General features: G+C 42.0%; 1 protein-coding gene across 2 annotated transcripts; it reads left to right on the plus strand.

Moving 5' to 3' along the window:
- The first annotated feature begins 8,442 nt into the window (after positions 1–8,442).
- On the plus strand, positions 8,443–14,139 carry LOC114441482 (mixed lineage kinase domain-like protein). Of its 2 annotated transcripts, XM_028414438.1 has the most exons (11): positions 8,443–8,537; positions 9,362–9,806; positions 9,946–9,978; positions 10,329–10,506; positions 10,598–10,837; positions 11,716–11,800; positions 11,886–12,031; positions 12,287–12,336; positions 12,647–12,787; positions 12,871–12,965; positions 13,102–14,139. In XM_028414438.1, the coding sequence occupies exons 2-10, from the start codon at positions 9,368–9,370 to the stop codon at positions 12,930–12,932; spliced, it is 1,374 nt and encodes a 457-aa protein (XP_028270239.1). In that variant the 5' UTR covers positions 8,443–8,537; positions 9,362–9,367; the 3' UTR covers positions 12,933–12,965; positions 13,102–14,139. The 2 variants fall into 2 exon arrangements, with proteins under 2 accessions (XP_028270239.1, XP_028270238.1); XM_028414437.1 differs by having other exon boundaries at positions 12,871–14,139.
- Positions 14,140–15,420: the final 1,281 nt, after the last annotated feature.

Below are 15,420 nucleotides of genomic sequence, written 5' to 3' on the forward strand. Positions count from 1 at the left end.
CGTGGCAATCGGGGGCAGTGCCGCTGGACTGGCAGACCGGGGTGGTGGTCCCTCTTTTTAAAAAGGGGGACCGGAGGGTGTGCTCCAACTACAGGGGGATCACACTCCTCAGCCTCCCTGGGAAGGTCTACGCCAGGGTACTGGAGAGGAGAATTAGGCCTATAGTCGAACCTCGGATTAAGGAGGAGCAATGTGGTTTTCGTCCTGGCCGCGGAACACTGGACCAGCTCTATACCCTCCGCAGGGTGCTGGAGGGTTCATGGGAGTTCGCCCAACCAGTCCACATGTGTTTTGTGGACTTGGAGAAGGCGTTCGACCGTGTCCCTCGCGGCATCTTGTGGGAGGTGCTCTGGGAGTATGGGGTCCGTGGCCCTCTGCTGAGGGCCGTTAGGTCCCTGTATGGCCGGAGCAGGAGTTTGGTTCGTATTGCCGGCAGTAAGTCAGACCTGTTCCCAGTGCATGTTGGACTCCGGCAGGGCTGCCCTTTGTCACCGGTTCTGTTCATAATTTTTATGGACAGAATTTCTAGGCGCAGCGAGGGACCGGAGGGGATCTGGTTCGGGAACCATAGGATTTCATCTCTGCTTTTTGCAGATGATGTTGTCCTGTTGGCTTCATCGAGCCGGGACCTCCAGTGTGCACTGGGACGGTTTGCAGCCGAGTGTGAAGCGGCTGGGATGAGAATCAGCACCTCCAAGTCTGAGGCCATGGTTCTCGACCGGAAAAAGGTAGTCTGTCCTCTCTGGGTCGGAGGAGAGTTCCTGCCCCAAGTGGAGGAGTTTGTGTATCTCGGGGTCTCGTTCACGAGTGAGGGAAAAATGGAGCGGGAGATTGACAGACGGATCGGTGCAGCTTCCGCAGTAATGCGGTCGCTGTACCGGTCTGTTGTGGTGAAGAAGGAGCTGAGCCGGAAGGCGAAGCTCTCGATTTACCGGTCAATCTACGTTCCTACCCTCACCTATGGTCATGAGCTTTGGGTAGTGACCGAAAGAATGAGATCGCGAATACAGGCGGCCGAAATGAGTTTCCTTCGAAGGGTGGCTGGGCGCTCCCTTAGAGATAGGGTGAGAAGCTCAGTCACCCGAGAGGAGCTCGGAGTAGAGCCGCTGCTCCTCCACATCGAGAGGAGCCAGCTGAGGTGGCTCGGGCATCTGGTTCGGATGCCTCCTGGACGCCTCCCTGGGGAGGTGTTCCGGGCATGTCCCACTGGGAGGAGGCCCCGGGGAAGACCCAGGACGCGGTGGAGAGACTATGTCTCTCGGCTGGCCTGGGAACGCCTCGGGATTCCCCCAGAGGAGCTGGAAGAAGTGTCTGGTGAGAGGGAAGTTTGGGTGTCCCTGCTTAGACTGCTGCCCCCGCGACCCGGCCCCGGATAAGCGGTAGAAGATGGATGGATGGATGGATGATAATTTTTATGTTATTTTGTTCTCAACATGTAATAACTGAAAATTTTCAACTAGAATATTTCATACATTGAGATCTAGGATTTGTTATGTTAGTGTTCCCTTTATCTATATTTTATATATCTGACATATGAATACATTGTGTAGTCTGTTTAATCTTTATTGAGTACAGTAATTGGCAATATTCTTGCAACACCACTTCTTTCAAAGAAGGGAAAATTCAGCCCGCTTTAATGCAAATCTTTTGCAAACTTGATCAAATCGATTAAGCGTCATCAAAAATTGATTGTTCCCATTAGCAGAGCGTTCCAGACTGTACAGGAAGCTCTTTGTTTCGGGTAAGTAAGGTATCGTGGCGTTAGTGTTAGCAAACGTTAGCTATCCTGACATTAGCACCTGTTCACAGACAGATTTAAATTTTCCGTCTGTGCCCCTGATAAAGTAACATAGATCTTTTTGCTGCTCTATAATGTTATCTAAGCTGTGTCTACTGTTGGTGTGACTAATTCTAAGCAGGTAGTGGTGACTTATTCTACCTCTGCAGGCAGAAAACCTGATGGCAATCTCAGCACTGATTATAGGCCAGGTTTGTCTGCCTACCTGTCACTTGCATTTGAGCAAACACAAGTTTTCATAAGAAAGAGATGCAAGTTAACCCCATACACTTGATAAAAAGTTGCTTAATTGAAACTGAGGTTATGCCTCAAGTACTTCTAACAATCTAGTAGGTGGCGCATAATGTCCATAATTAGCAGTGTAGAGTCAGATGGAGGACAAACAATAACTGTCCGCTGAAAATCAGCCCCTCAGAATGAGATAATATGGGCAAATGATACACTTTCTGAATCCTTACAGTCATGCCAATATTACAATGTTTGCATTTTGTATTGTTTTTATAGTTTGATGAGCTCCAGTGTCCACTGTACTTTGTCAACTGTATTCACAAAAGAGCTTGAATGGAAGCTCAGTGTCCTCTTTGAAATGATACCAAACGTAATAATATACTGTAAATCATTGAAATATGTCCTTAACAAGGGCCAAGATGACGGCTGATAACAATCATTTAGCTGTGACTTCTATAGGGTTATCATACCAAAATGCGGACGCTGAGGATGTGTCACCCAGTCTCACAGAAAAGGACCTGTTAGACAGGTATGAGGTGAACCATTCTAAATTAGGGGTGGAACGGTTCACTAAATCCATGGTTCGGTTCGTATCACGGTTCTGAGGTCACGGTTCGGTTCGGGTCACATTGTTGAGGTTTTTTCTACTTTTAACAATCTGGAAATATCAGATGAGCACAAAATACATAGTCTATTTATCCAACATTCAACACATTTAAGAATCAGTTCAGTGTTTCCCCATCATTATATCAGGTCAAGTCAATTACATTTCTTTTTAATTTCTATATAGCACCAGATCACAACAGAAGCCATTTAAGGTTTTCCTATAGAACAGGTCTACACCTTGTTCTTTTATTAAACAAACTAAACAGCTCATGTTATTTATCTTATTTGCACGGCAGCATGTCATTTCTGTCTTCGCACAGAGGCACGATGTGTGTACACACACAGACACACACACAGGCACGTGTGCGCACATACTCCCACCGTCGGACAGAGAACGACATGCTAGTTGGATAGACTGAACTCTATGACTAGGCTAAGCTATGCAATGCTAACAGTACTGATGTCCGTGGTTTTCTTTTTATTTTTGCCATTAAAATATGCTATTTACATCCCGCTCTGTAAGCATTGACGGGACCTTCGGCAGCTTTGCGCATGATTTAACGCAGAGTGCTGTGGGTCTCTCTGCTCCGCCTGCAGCTGAACCTGCTGCATGAAGCTACAGAGACTGACCGGCTGTGAGGGCGTTGATGCGGGGGAGGAGCTCACGGTCGCTGCTTGTCGAGGACAGTAACTGACTGCAGAATGATTTCACGTCAGTCTCCAAACGTCACCAGAGAGACTCACTAGTAGCTTTATATTAAAAAAAGATTTTGAAAAGCCGCCAAATGTAGCGAGAGAGACGCCAAGTTGCCAACACTCATCTCCATGCTGTGGTAAAAATGCCTCTCTGTATTACCTGATGCGCATGTGCAGAACCGAACAGAACACGCGCCCCGAACCGAAACACGTGTACCGAACGGTTCGGATTTTTTTCCTGAACCGTCCCACCCCTAACTCTAGTGCCACTTCCCTGACTCCAGTGTAGTTCAAACGGCTGATTAAAACATTGTGATCCACAGTGTCGAATGCAGTGCTGAGGTCTAGGAGGATTAAAACTGAGTGCAGACCAGAGTCAGCTGCCACACATTTCAGACTTTTATAAGTGCTGTCTCCGTGCTATGCATGCTCCGGAAGCCTGACTGGAATTTCTCAAAATATTGTTCATGAAAGAAGTTAACTGGGAGGCCACAACTTTTTCTAGATTTTTTGATAGAAATGGCAGCTTAGAGATCGGTCTGTAATCACTTAGAACAGCGGGATGGAGTGCAGGCTTCTTTAAGAAACATTGGATAAATACTTTAAAAGAACCCAAGAGCCTGCCCTCATCAATATGACTACAGAGGGGAGCGCTACACTTTATCAGTTCTTAAGTTTACTTAAGTATATTTAAGTCATTTTTATTATTATAGCAGTTGACTGAATAGTCTCTGGGCAACATACAGAGTTTTACACGATGCTCTTATTTATAACTTTTACCTTAATTACTCTAAACAGAGTTTATACACCAATTCCAACCAGGACATTCAATATTCTGCTGGCTGTCATTATCAGTGAAGTTATAGCTCGGTGTTTCTGAATCACACTGCATTATTTACTATTTCCAATGTGCCCGACCCTGGTCAGCACTGATAAGCCATTCATGCCACTCACTCATATTTGTAATTTTCAGTGCACCCCTGATTCTTAAGTTTAAGAAATAAATACTATGTATTATGTTATTCTGAAGAAAAAGAATGTCAGCTACAAATGGGATTTCTAATCCTTTTTATTTAAACAATAACCTGATGAAGTTTAATGCTTACAGTTATGTCTGCATTCTTCTCCTTTTCTGCATTTTAATACTGGGTGATGCAGCCTTCTTCACATTTACTGCCTCACCTTCGGCCTGCTACTTCTCAAATAATGTTTCTTTCTTTACACCGTCATCCTCCCATTCTACTTTTATAGATTACATGAATGCATGGCTCCGTTAGCATTAGCTGCCTTACAGCACACTGATGTAGGAGCTGTGTGACATTGTCTCGTTTGCTTATTCATCCTGTAGGCTTCATAGCACATATCAGAATAATTCATTATAAGAAATTATGTCATAACTCAGATAGAGCTTCAGATCATTATAGTTGCACAAGCCCTGTCTAAGGTTAAGGTACAGTGGATTGTCATTGCAGTTTCATTTACATGCATTCGAGGCTGCAGCCTGTAAACATGTTATGTGATACTGCTTAATAATGACTGTGTTCTTCCTCACAGCAGAATGCAGTCGTACCCCCTGCTTTCATATGCTAGCTTGGATCCTACTCTTTGCAGTATGTCATCTTGCTCAGCTAGTTTGTCCTCCTGCTCAGCCAGTCTGTTCTCCAGCTTTGACAGTTTGTTCTTCTGTTCATCCAGCCTTCTGTCCTGGTCAACATGCAGAGCTCCAGACAGAATCACAAAGGCATCAGTGAGACTTTTGTTCAGGTTTTCGAACTCCAATTTATAGTTGATAGATTTCACCATGTGATTCAACTTATGCGCCTCTGTGAATTTGGTGACCAGGATCACAGCCGAGTACAGAACCTCGCTGAGTTTGTCCAAAGCTTCCTTCACTTCTTCAGAGAACTGCTCTGGCTTCTCCTGCTCGATATAAAGTGCCAGTTTTTCCAGGGCTCTGAGCCTGTGCAGGATGTGAGGACACTGCTGGCCATTGTTCTTCATCCTGTCAATCAGGTTATAGATGGTCATGATGGGTTTTATGATTTCCATGTTCAGCTGGAGGGACAGAATAGAAATCATTAATCATTAATCAGACAATAAACGGTTATATAATCGCCAGCCACGACGCCCAGCCAATCCTCGCCCTGTGTCCGGACTGCTCCTTCTTCTCGCCTTTGTGGTAGATTGTGCGCAGACTAAATGAAAGTAAAGCTTGATGCTATACTGATAAGTTATCATCTGTCCCTCCTTAGGTCATCGTTCATGTTCTCTCAGCACATATTTACATATTTATTTACACATATTGAGTTCAATTATATTGAATAAGTATTTGCAGTCGTTGTAACGACTGCAAATACTGTGTGTACCCAGGGTGAGGACCAAACAAAGTGAAGCAGTATTCAGTTACTCCACCTTTCCCCATTGTGGGACTAATAAAGGTTTCTTAATCTTAACCTGTGGAACAGCCTTCCTGAATACCTGAGGTCTGCTCAAACAGTCACTTTATTTGACAGCACCCTTCTCATATAATCGTTCTCATTTAATGTTATTTATAGTTTGTCACAAGGATTTTTTTTTTTTTTAGGATTTTAATTTCCTTCCTTATTTAATGATTTAAAATGTTTTATTCTGTGATTTCATCCTATGTAAAGCACTGAATTGCCTTGTGTATGAATGGTGCTATATAAATAAACCCTGCCTTGCCTTGTATGTCTTAAACAGTTACGTGCATGCATATAAAGCCTTAGTTTTTTAAATGATATTTAAAACTAGTTAGTTAACAACATATTTATTTTTCTGTTGTATGCTCCTAATCACTGTACTTCTGTCAGGATTTATGAGTGGACACAACGTGGGAAACAGGAGGCATGGGGTGGAATACAAAAACAAAGTCCTTTATTCGCTCCTGTTCATTACAGAGGTTCAGTCATATGGCTAAAGTACAAAAGGATGTTGGTAAGGAGAAGTCAAAAAAACAAGCTATGGTCACAAAATATTACAGCTTCTGGAGAACAAGGTTTCCTAAAGAGGCTGGTAAGTCTGGGGATGTGCACAAAACAACATGGCAAAACATATCTTTATGTTTTAATCTTTAATCTTTAATTTAATCTTCTTCTTTAACTTCTGTTTTCGGTGCATCACTTCCCTTTTTCAAGTGCATAACTTGACTGTGGATTGAGTTTTAAGAGCCTCGTCCGTCCTCGCCAATGTCAAAGCCAGCTTTTCTTAACTTGGTGCTTTGCTTTCTAGCAGTGTTCAGGTAAGACTCACATCCTCGTCCCGTCACTTACATGCATTTTTGAGAGCTTCAATTGTTTTCTCTCTTTTTTTTGGTGAGTTCCAACTATGCCTAACTAACTAAAAATGCCTTTAGCAACAGCAAGCAAATCTTGTCTACACGTTTCTGATTAAATGCACTGCTCAAAAAAAAATAGGGAACACATAAAGAACACAATGTAACTCCAGGTCAGTCACTCTTCTGTGAAGTCAGCCTGTCCAGTTAGGATCAACAATGAGAAATGAGAGGCAGTTATCAAGACAAGCCCTATAAAGGAGAGGTTCTGCAGGTGCTGACCACAGACCATGTCTCTGCTCTCATCCTTTCTGCCTCATGTTTGATCACTTTTACATTTTGCCAGTGCTCTCACCCCTAGAGGTAGCATGAGGTGGTGTCTACAACCCACAGAAGCTGCTCAGGTAGTGCAGCTCATCCAGGATGGAACATCAATGAGAGCTGTGGCAAGAAGGTTTGCTGTGTCTGTCAGCACAGTGTCCAGAGCATGAAGGAGATACCAGGAGACAGGCCAGTACACCAGGAGACGTGGAGGGGGCTGTAGGAGGGCAACAACCCATCAGCAGGACCACTACCTCCTCCTTTATGCAAGGAGGAACAGGAGGAGCCAGAGCCCTGCAACATGACCTGCAGCAGGCATGAAGGCATTGATGCTATGGACTGGCCTGCCCGTTCCATTGTAGTCTGTTTAACCTTTATTGAGTACAGTAATTGGCAATATTCTTGCAACACCACTTCTTTCAAAGAAGGGAAAATTCAGCCCGCTTTAATGCAAATCTTTTGCAAACTTGATCAAATCGATTAAGCGTCATCAAAAATTGATTGTTCCCATTAGCAGAGCGTTCCAGACTGTACAGGAAGCTCTTTGTTTCGGGTAAGTAAGGTATCGTGGCGTTAGTGTTAGCAAACGTTAGCTATCCTGACATTAGCACCTGTTCACAGACAGATTTAAATTTTCCGTCTGTGCCCCTGATAAAGTAACATAGATCTTTTTGCTGCTCTATAATGTTATCTAAGCTGTGTCTACTGTTGGTGTGACTAATTCTAAGCAGGTAGTGGTGACTTATTCTACCTCTGCAGGCAGAAAACCTGATGGCAATCTCAGCACTGATTATAGGCCAGGTTTGTCTGCCTACCTGTCACTTGCATTTGAGCAAACACGAGTTTTCATAAGAAAGAGATGCAAGTTAACCCCATACACTTGATAAAAAGTTGCTTAATTGAAACTGAGGTTATGCCTCAAGTACTTCTAACAATCTAGTAGGTGGCGCATAATGTCCATAATTAGCAGTGTAGAGTCAGATGGAGGACAAACAATAACTGTCCGCTGAAAATCAGCCCCTCAGAATGAGATAATATGGGCAAATGATACACTTTCTGAATCCTTACAGTCATGCCAATATTACAATGTTTGCATTTTGTATTGTTTTTATAGTTTGATGAGCTCCAGTGTCCACTGTACTTTGTCAACTGTATTCACAAAAGAGCTTGAATGGAAGCTCAGTGTCCTCTTTGAAATGATACCAAACGTAATAATATAAATCATTGAAATATGTCCTTAACAAGGGCCAAGATGACGGCTGATAACAATCATTTAGCTGTGACTTCTATAGGGTTATCATACCAAAATGTTGACTACAGACATCTACTTTTTAAAAAGTATAAGCAATTGCCACCTTGAGTGGTACCGACATCTCGCCTGGCCCATTGTCTATCTCTACATGTTCCTTTCTCTGCTGTCCTTTTTCAGGATAAACAGACATGTGCAGGCGTATCAGGGCAGAGAGCCACAAATCACACCCACAGAGGGACGTCTCGGAAACAGGAAGTACCGAACAATAGAAAAACTTCAGAACACATTAGCCAGTTTCATTTTCTCATACCAGACAGGCAGCCTTCACTGACTTCTTCTAACAGGTAAATGCTCTGCGATCCAGTTTACAGTAAAATGCTCTGCTGACAGATTGTCTTCTGTTGGCTTGTTGACTAACTTGTTGTGAGCTTGCTGTATCATGATTTAGTTCGGAAGTGCAGTGAAACATGTGCCTGCATTAGCTACAATCTTCACTGTAATGTTGCTTTGGATTTTAGCTGAAACAGTGTGCTATCAAAAGATTTGATGCTGCTGAAAATTGACAGAACATTGACAGAGCTATTCCCTATTTGCACAAAAAAAGGTTTAAAAAAAGGTTTGTTATCTTGTACTGGGTACTGGGTTGTCTTGAGTGGTGCCACAATTGTTCCTGCTTCAGCCTCCTGGTTGTGCAATGATTGGTTTGCTGACTCCCTAGGGCGTGTTGCTGTCTTTGTTTAGGTGACCCACTGTGAACGTCACTTTATTAGTTTTAGACATTAATCTGATTGTTTAACTTGGTTAAGTTTAGGTGAAGATCATGGTTTGGGTAAAGTAGTCTCTTTCACCATGTTAAACACATGTTCCCCAAGCAAAATTCATCTCTATTCACTGGTTTTGGCTACCACAATGCTAAGCTCTCCCCCATTTGACATGCATTATATAAATTCAATCACAAGTAGAAGCCAGGCACCAACAGTCCAACCCAGCTGGCAGACCCTGACCAAGGACATGCTAAAATCTCTCTTTTTCATTTTATTGTTGTTTTGTAAAGCACTTTGAATTTGTAAAGCTGCCTTGCAATGACAATATAATGGTTATAATGAGAAAACACATTCCCTATGAGCTCCTTACTTTAGTTGAACTCATTGTCTTTTTGTCTGTTTAGTTTACCATGGATGTCATAGATCCTATCCTGTCCATTGCCTCAGGGATCTACAAACTGGTTAAGAATGTGAAAGCCAATAAGAAGCGCTGCCACCGTGTTTCTGAGCGAGTTGCAAAGTTGGAAGGGGTGGTGAGGTCCATACAGCAGATGAAGAAAACCCAAACCTCTGCTGTTGTAGAAAAAGCTCTCATGGAGCTCCGCATCACTCTGCAGTCAGCACAAGAGCTCATTAAAAAACAGACTGAGGCCAACTGGTTGAAGAACATTCGAAGGTCTGGCAAACAGGAAGAGGAGTTCAGGAGTGTCAACGAACGCCTCGACGAAGCCTTCATGGCCCTGGGTGTAGTTATGCAGGTCGACCACGGGAACCTGCTGCACAAGCTGTCCGAGCAGACCTCCAAAGATAAAGAAGATGAAGATGAGGACATTGCTGAGCTGAGGAGATGTGAGTGAAACTAAAAATTTTTTTTTTACTGTAACTGGACTGACCGAATTGGATTGTTGCTAAATTAAAGTTCACATGAAATGAGATTATACAGGATTAAGGATTCAGGGTGTGTAATCAGTGTGTGTTTGCTCCTTAGTTCTCCTGGAACTTAAAGTCAGTGTGGAAACATGTGAGTATGCCATCATAAATATATAGAAAATATAAACATAGCTTTATATATAAATATACTAGATTGCTGTAGCCCAAGCAGAGCATTCACATGTGGATTTCTGACACTTTTATGATACAAGGATGCATCAGGTAGATGGGTGGCTGGGGGGGAAATGGATGCCTCTTAAAGAATCTAAGAAAAGTGTCAACCTCAGCGCTCTGCTGTCATGCCAATGGTCTACATATGTTTTCTTCCAAGGATGCAGGGCCTAAATTCAGAAAAAGTTTTAGTCCTGCATATGATGGGATAGAAACCTTGGGTCGATCCCGCTCTTGATTCCAGCTGACCTATCACTTGTGCTTTTACAGTGAATAAGCCCAGCATCCCTAGTGAGGCCATCCGAGAGATTAAACCATCTGAGATAAAATACGATCATCCCAAAAAGCCCTTTAAGACAACATCAAGCTCAGAGTTCTACAAAGGACAATTCTGTGGATCCCCAGTGGCCATCAAGAGATACATCAACCCTCTGAACACCAGCGTAGAGTCTGTACCACTGATCAGCACAGTGTTCAAACAACATACACAGTTTGGTTCTTTTTTACTGTAAGATAACACCCTGTTTCTCCTTATGTAGGAAGGTGAAGGCTGAATTCAAAAGGGACACCGAAACTATGAAGCAGTTTCAGTCACCCAACATCCTGCGAATGTATGGTATATGCATTGAGGACGAGAGGGATGCAAGACCCATCCCCCAGTTTCTCATCATCGTGGACTACTGTGAGAAAGGAAGTCTTCGACAGGTTCTGGACTCAGAATGCCTGTCCTGGACCATGAAAGCTCGCATGTGTCTGGATGCAGCACGGGGACTCTATCGGTGAGTCTGCACATACAAATTCTTTGTCTGATGTCATTGATAAAATGAAGTTTTTCCCTAAATTGTAAATTTGCTCATGCTTACATTTGCTTACATGCAAATACGTGGTAATGTAATTCGCTGTTCTGGAGCTGTGTGGTCTATGAAAGACTTCTTGTTAATTATGACTTTATGACACAACATGTTCCTCCAAGCAACTTCATTAGTTCTAAACTAAACAAAGCTACTTTGAGGAGAAGCTAAATGTTATCCCAACATCCTCACTAGTGAAATGTCTTCCTAACACTATCCTCCAAACAGCTTCATTAGTTCTGAAGAGATGAAGCAATGAAATGTCTTCAAGAAACCCTAACAAGTCCTTTTGCTTGAATGTGTTGAAGGAGCAGTTTGAATTGAAAGCTCTAACACAGTCAAAATACAAATGTGTCCTTTAAAGGGTGCAGCCCCTGATTTGGCACACAGTTAATCTCTATGAATTCATCAATTCATTTAGCTCCAATTTGGTCTCTGCCAAATGAATACACTTCAATTCAAACAACTTATATTTTGATAATAATCCAGAGACTTCCTGAGGGACTCTGATCATGTCTTAATAACAAACAGATCAACAATCAATAAGAAGCTTGTTACTGTGAAAATTTTAATGGTATTTCATTATTTTTTTTACTTTCCATTTATGGTATTTAAAGACTAGTTAGTGAGATGTGTGGGACATCAGCAGACATCATGTAGATTCAAAGACAGGATCTAAAGCTGAAGGCATTTGTTTTATTCTAGACTGTAATGAGATTAACCTTAATATCCGTAATAGTGCCCAGATTACAGACAGTTATGGTTTCATGTTTATAACATTAACAACTGCTACATCTGTTTCTTAGTCTGCACCAGACAGAAGAAAAAAGTAAAGTTCATGGCTGCATCAACAGCAGCAAGTTCCTGGTGGATAAAGACTACAAGGTCAAGGTACAGTACATACTGAAGGCAGAGCATGCTGTTAGTATGTCCAGCTCAGTGAAGAGCAGCATTGATGTGGTGTTGCTGTTTTCAGCTGGCAGGTTTTGAACTGTCAAAAACAGAGTCATCACTGAGAAGGACAACGAAGGACAAAACAGAGATCCGGTCCCTGTGCTACAGCTCCCCCAACATGCTCAGCAGCCTCAACAACATCTACAGCAAAGAGTGTGAGATTTACAGGTCAGCACCAACGGGGTCCCCTGGTCTACATATTTGATAAGATATGTACAGCTGCCTTCTGTGAAGTCAGCATTTATTCAATGTTTCCCACACTGGCTGATCAAAGATTGTTCCTCTGTGGACTCACTCAGACAGGTCATTTCTTACTCTGAGCATATGAACAGCTGACCTCTCACTTCACTTTCAGTTTGTAATGCTACCAAAGAATGATTCTAATTGAACAGAAACACTTTTTGCTGTCTTGTTGTCTTTCAGTTTTGGAATTGTCCTGTGGGAAGTAGCAACCAGAAAGAAACCTTTTGATGGTGAGTATCTGCAGAGCACCACATGTGGTATCATGTCTCTCTAAGAAATCCTGTGACTGGTTGTCAGTAGTGTAGTCATTAACAGAGAGAACATGTTTGCATATTATTCTGTCTAAACGTTGATAAATGAAGCAACTGAAGCAACATAATTTATGTTTTTTACCTTAATTGCAACACTGACAAAGTATACTACTTATTTCAACTGTTTCCACTACTTTCATTACCCCCCCCCCCCATATCATCAAACACATCCAGCTTCAAAAAGCATAAAAACATAAAAAGACATATCTAATTTCTCACACTCTTCCAGGTCTTACAGATGAAGAAATTCTACAAAAAGTGGGCCAAGAGAACTATAAAGAGGACCTTCCTGATGACTGCCCTGAAGCACTGGGGCAGCTGATCAATGAATGCCGTGCCTATGACGGCTTCCAGAGGCCATCTTCTGGAGGTAACTCACAATCACTCTTACCTTTCTATAGTTACATCTATAAAGTCTAGTTCTTTGTCACTAGTCATGTTTCTTTTCTGCAGTGCTGATGGATAGACTGTGCATTGTGGTGGCACAGCTAGAAGAGCTGGAGATGACCTTCTAATAGCTGGAAAACAGCACACCAACTCATTCAAATGTTAATATTCTTCATTTAATTCACAGAAAAAAGAAGCATTTGTGTTTTATTGTGCTCATATGTAAGACATTTAATTCATAATTCACAAAAAGGTTGTGTTGGCTAACTCTTAAATTTCATCTGTTTTGTATCAAAGGATTTTCTTCTCAGCTTAACAAGATAGAAGGCTCATGCTGCCAAAAGTGCACACAGGTATGATACAAAGAACAGTTACAGAGTCAGGATAAGATGGAACATACTACTACTATTTGAAATGTTTCATTTGGAATGAAATCCTTGCTTATGAATATTCTTTTGTGCTTCTCTGCTGTATTGTGATTGTAATAAGTGGAGTCCACTCCAAATCACTTCTCTACCACCAGTGAGGAGGGAACAGCAGTCTTCAATTGGGCAGCGATCAGATCATTTGTAAATATCATTAGAAGTAAGAAGGGAATGAACACCCAGCATGCAGCTGTGTTAGATGGGAGAGGATTACAAAATCAGCTTTATCATGATTTTTGGTTGGTTCATACAGGGTAACTGTTAAAAAAAACGGGAACAAGGCCATAGCTACCATTTAGGTATTTTTGTCTGAAGTGTTTAATTAAAAAGCATGTAATTACTCAGAATCAGAATCAGAATTGTGTTTATTGCCGTTGTCAAGTGGAGTTGAGATCTCAGGATTAGCTTCCACTAAAAGAAGGCTATGGGTTGAAGTATTAACATGAAAATTAACAGTAATTCATGATGTAATGATTAATAAATTGTCAGAATATCTATTATCTAGTAATCAACCAAATCTCTCAGATCATCTTTCTATTAAGACTTGGGTCATATGAGGACAATTGTGTATGTGTTTATAAAAAATGGGCAGAAATTAGCCATGGTCATAAGTTCCAAAAGTCATGGCTGACCAAGCCGTAGGGCTGGGAAAAAACAGGATGAATCTGGTGGATGATTGCACCAAATGAAGAACTGAAATTTGGGTTGCCATGGCGTACATGACAAACATGATGGTTAATGGTGGTTAATTAGATTTTTGCTTAGCAGGCGAAGTTGGACACTTCTTTAGCATGCTAGTGCTAATTCTTGGACTTTGTACTGAGTCAAGAACAATGACAACAACACACACTTCTCTGTGACTTTGCTTAAACTGCTGAACATGCATACAAAATAAATATTTTAAAAATCAGAATTCTCCTGTTTTCCCTAGTGTTAGTACACCTCAGTCTCATGGAAGTGAAACACAACTTTTTTGACGTGTTCCAACATCTAGCTCTAGCGGTCGCACTGGTTTTTAGGAGTCCACTACCATTTATGTCCTTAGGGCTTATTTTCCTAGCCATTAAACTTAAACCTGGCATGTACCAAGTGCACAGATCCATTAGGTGTAAGCCACCACAAGTGACGGGGCCCTCCATCGGTCCCGGCTGCGGGTAAGCCTCCCTGCGTGGTTGCATCGGTGCGAGGGAGGAAGCAGGGCAGACGTCAGGATTAATGGTGGTTAGAAGCCAGGCGAGTTACCCTGCCCTCAGCTTAAGTAGTGTGTCTTTAGAATTCATGCTAGGGTAATACATGCTAAGGCACCAGGACCCCATTTAGACGATTATTTCCCAGGATCTAACACCATGTTGTTTTATTGTTTTATTTTTTAGTACGTTTAGTACGTTTTAGTACATTGCTCTACTGTCATGTATGTATGTATCAGAGAAACTCCGCAGGATCTTCAACAACCATGACATCCCGGTCCATTTCAAACCCCACATGTGATCTTAGTTCGGTCAGACTCATAGTTACCAATTGACACAAAGTAGTCCCTATCATGTAAGTAAGATTTGAACCAGTTTAACACAGTGCCAATCCCACCCACTGCTCCAGCCTGTCGAGCAGTATGTTGTGATCAACTGTATCGAATGCAGCACTAAGGTCCAGCAGTACTAAGACGGAGACTTTGGATGCATCGTTATTCTGATGTATGTCATTTAAGACCTTAATAAGTGCAGTCTCAGTGCTGTGGTGTGCTCGAAATCCAGACTGAAATTCATTAAAAAGATTGTTTTGCACCAAAAATGCATGAATTTGTTGAAAAACAGCATTTTCAACGATCTTTCCCAGAACAGGAAGGTTAGATATTGGCCTGTAGTTATTTATTGCTGAAGCATCCAGATTTGATGTTTTGAGCAGAGGTTTGATTACTGCAGTTTTCAGGGCCTGTGGAAACTGCCCTGACTGAAGAGAGCTGTTAACTATCTGCAACACATCTGACAATAAAACGTTTTTAAGAAAATGTGTAGGCAGATTGTCAAGTGAGCATGTTGTGGGTTTTAACTGTTTAACAGTTTCTGTCAGTGCTGTATTATCTAGAAGGTTAAGATGTGCGAGGTTAACTGGTGGATGAGAAGGCACAAGTGACATTATGGTTTTGCCAGAGCTAGAGCTACAGACAGTTTGTCTTATTTTTAACATTTATCTA

The sequence above is a fragment of the Parambassis ranga genome, chromosome 9 (assembly GCF_900634625.1).
Source record: "Parambassis ranga chromosome 9, fParRan2.1, whole genome shotgun sequence".
Classification (NCBI taxonomy): Eukaryota; Metazoa; Chordata; class Actinopteri; family Ambassidae; genus Parambassis; species Parambassis ranga.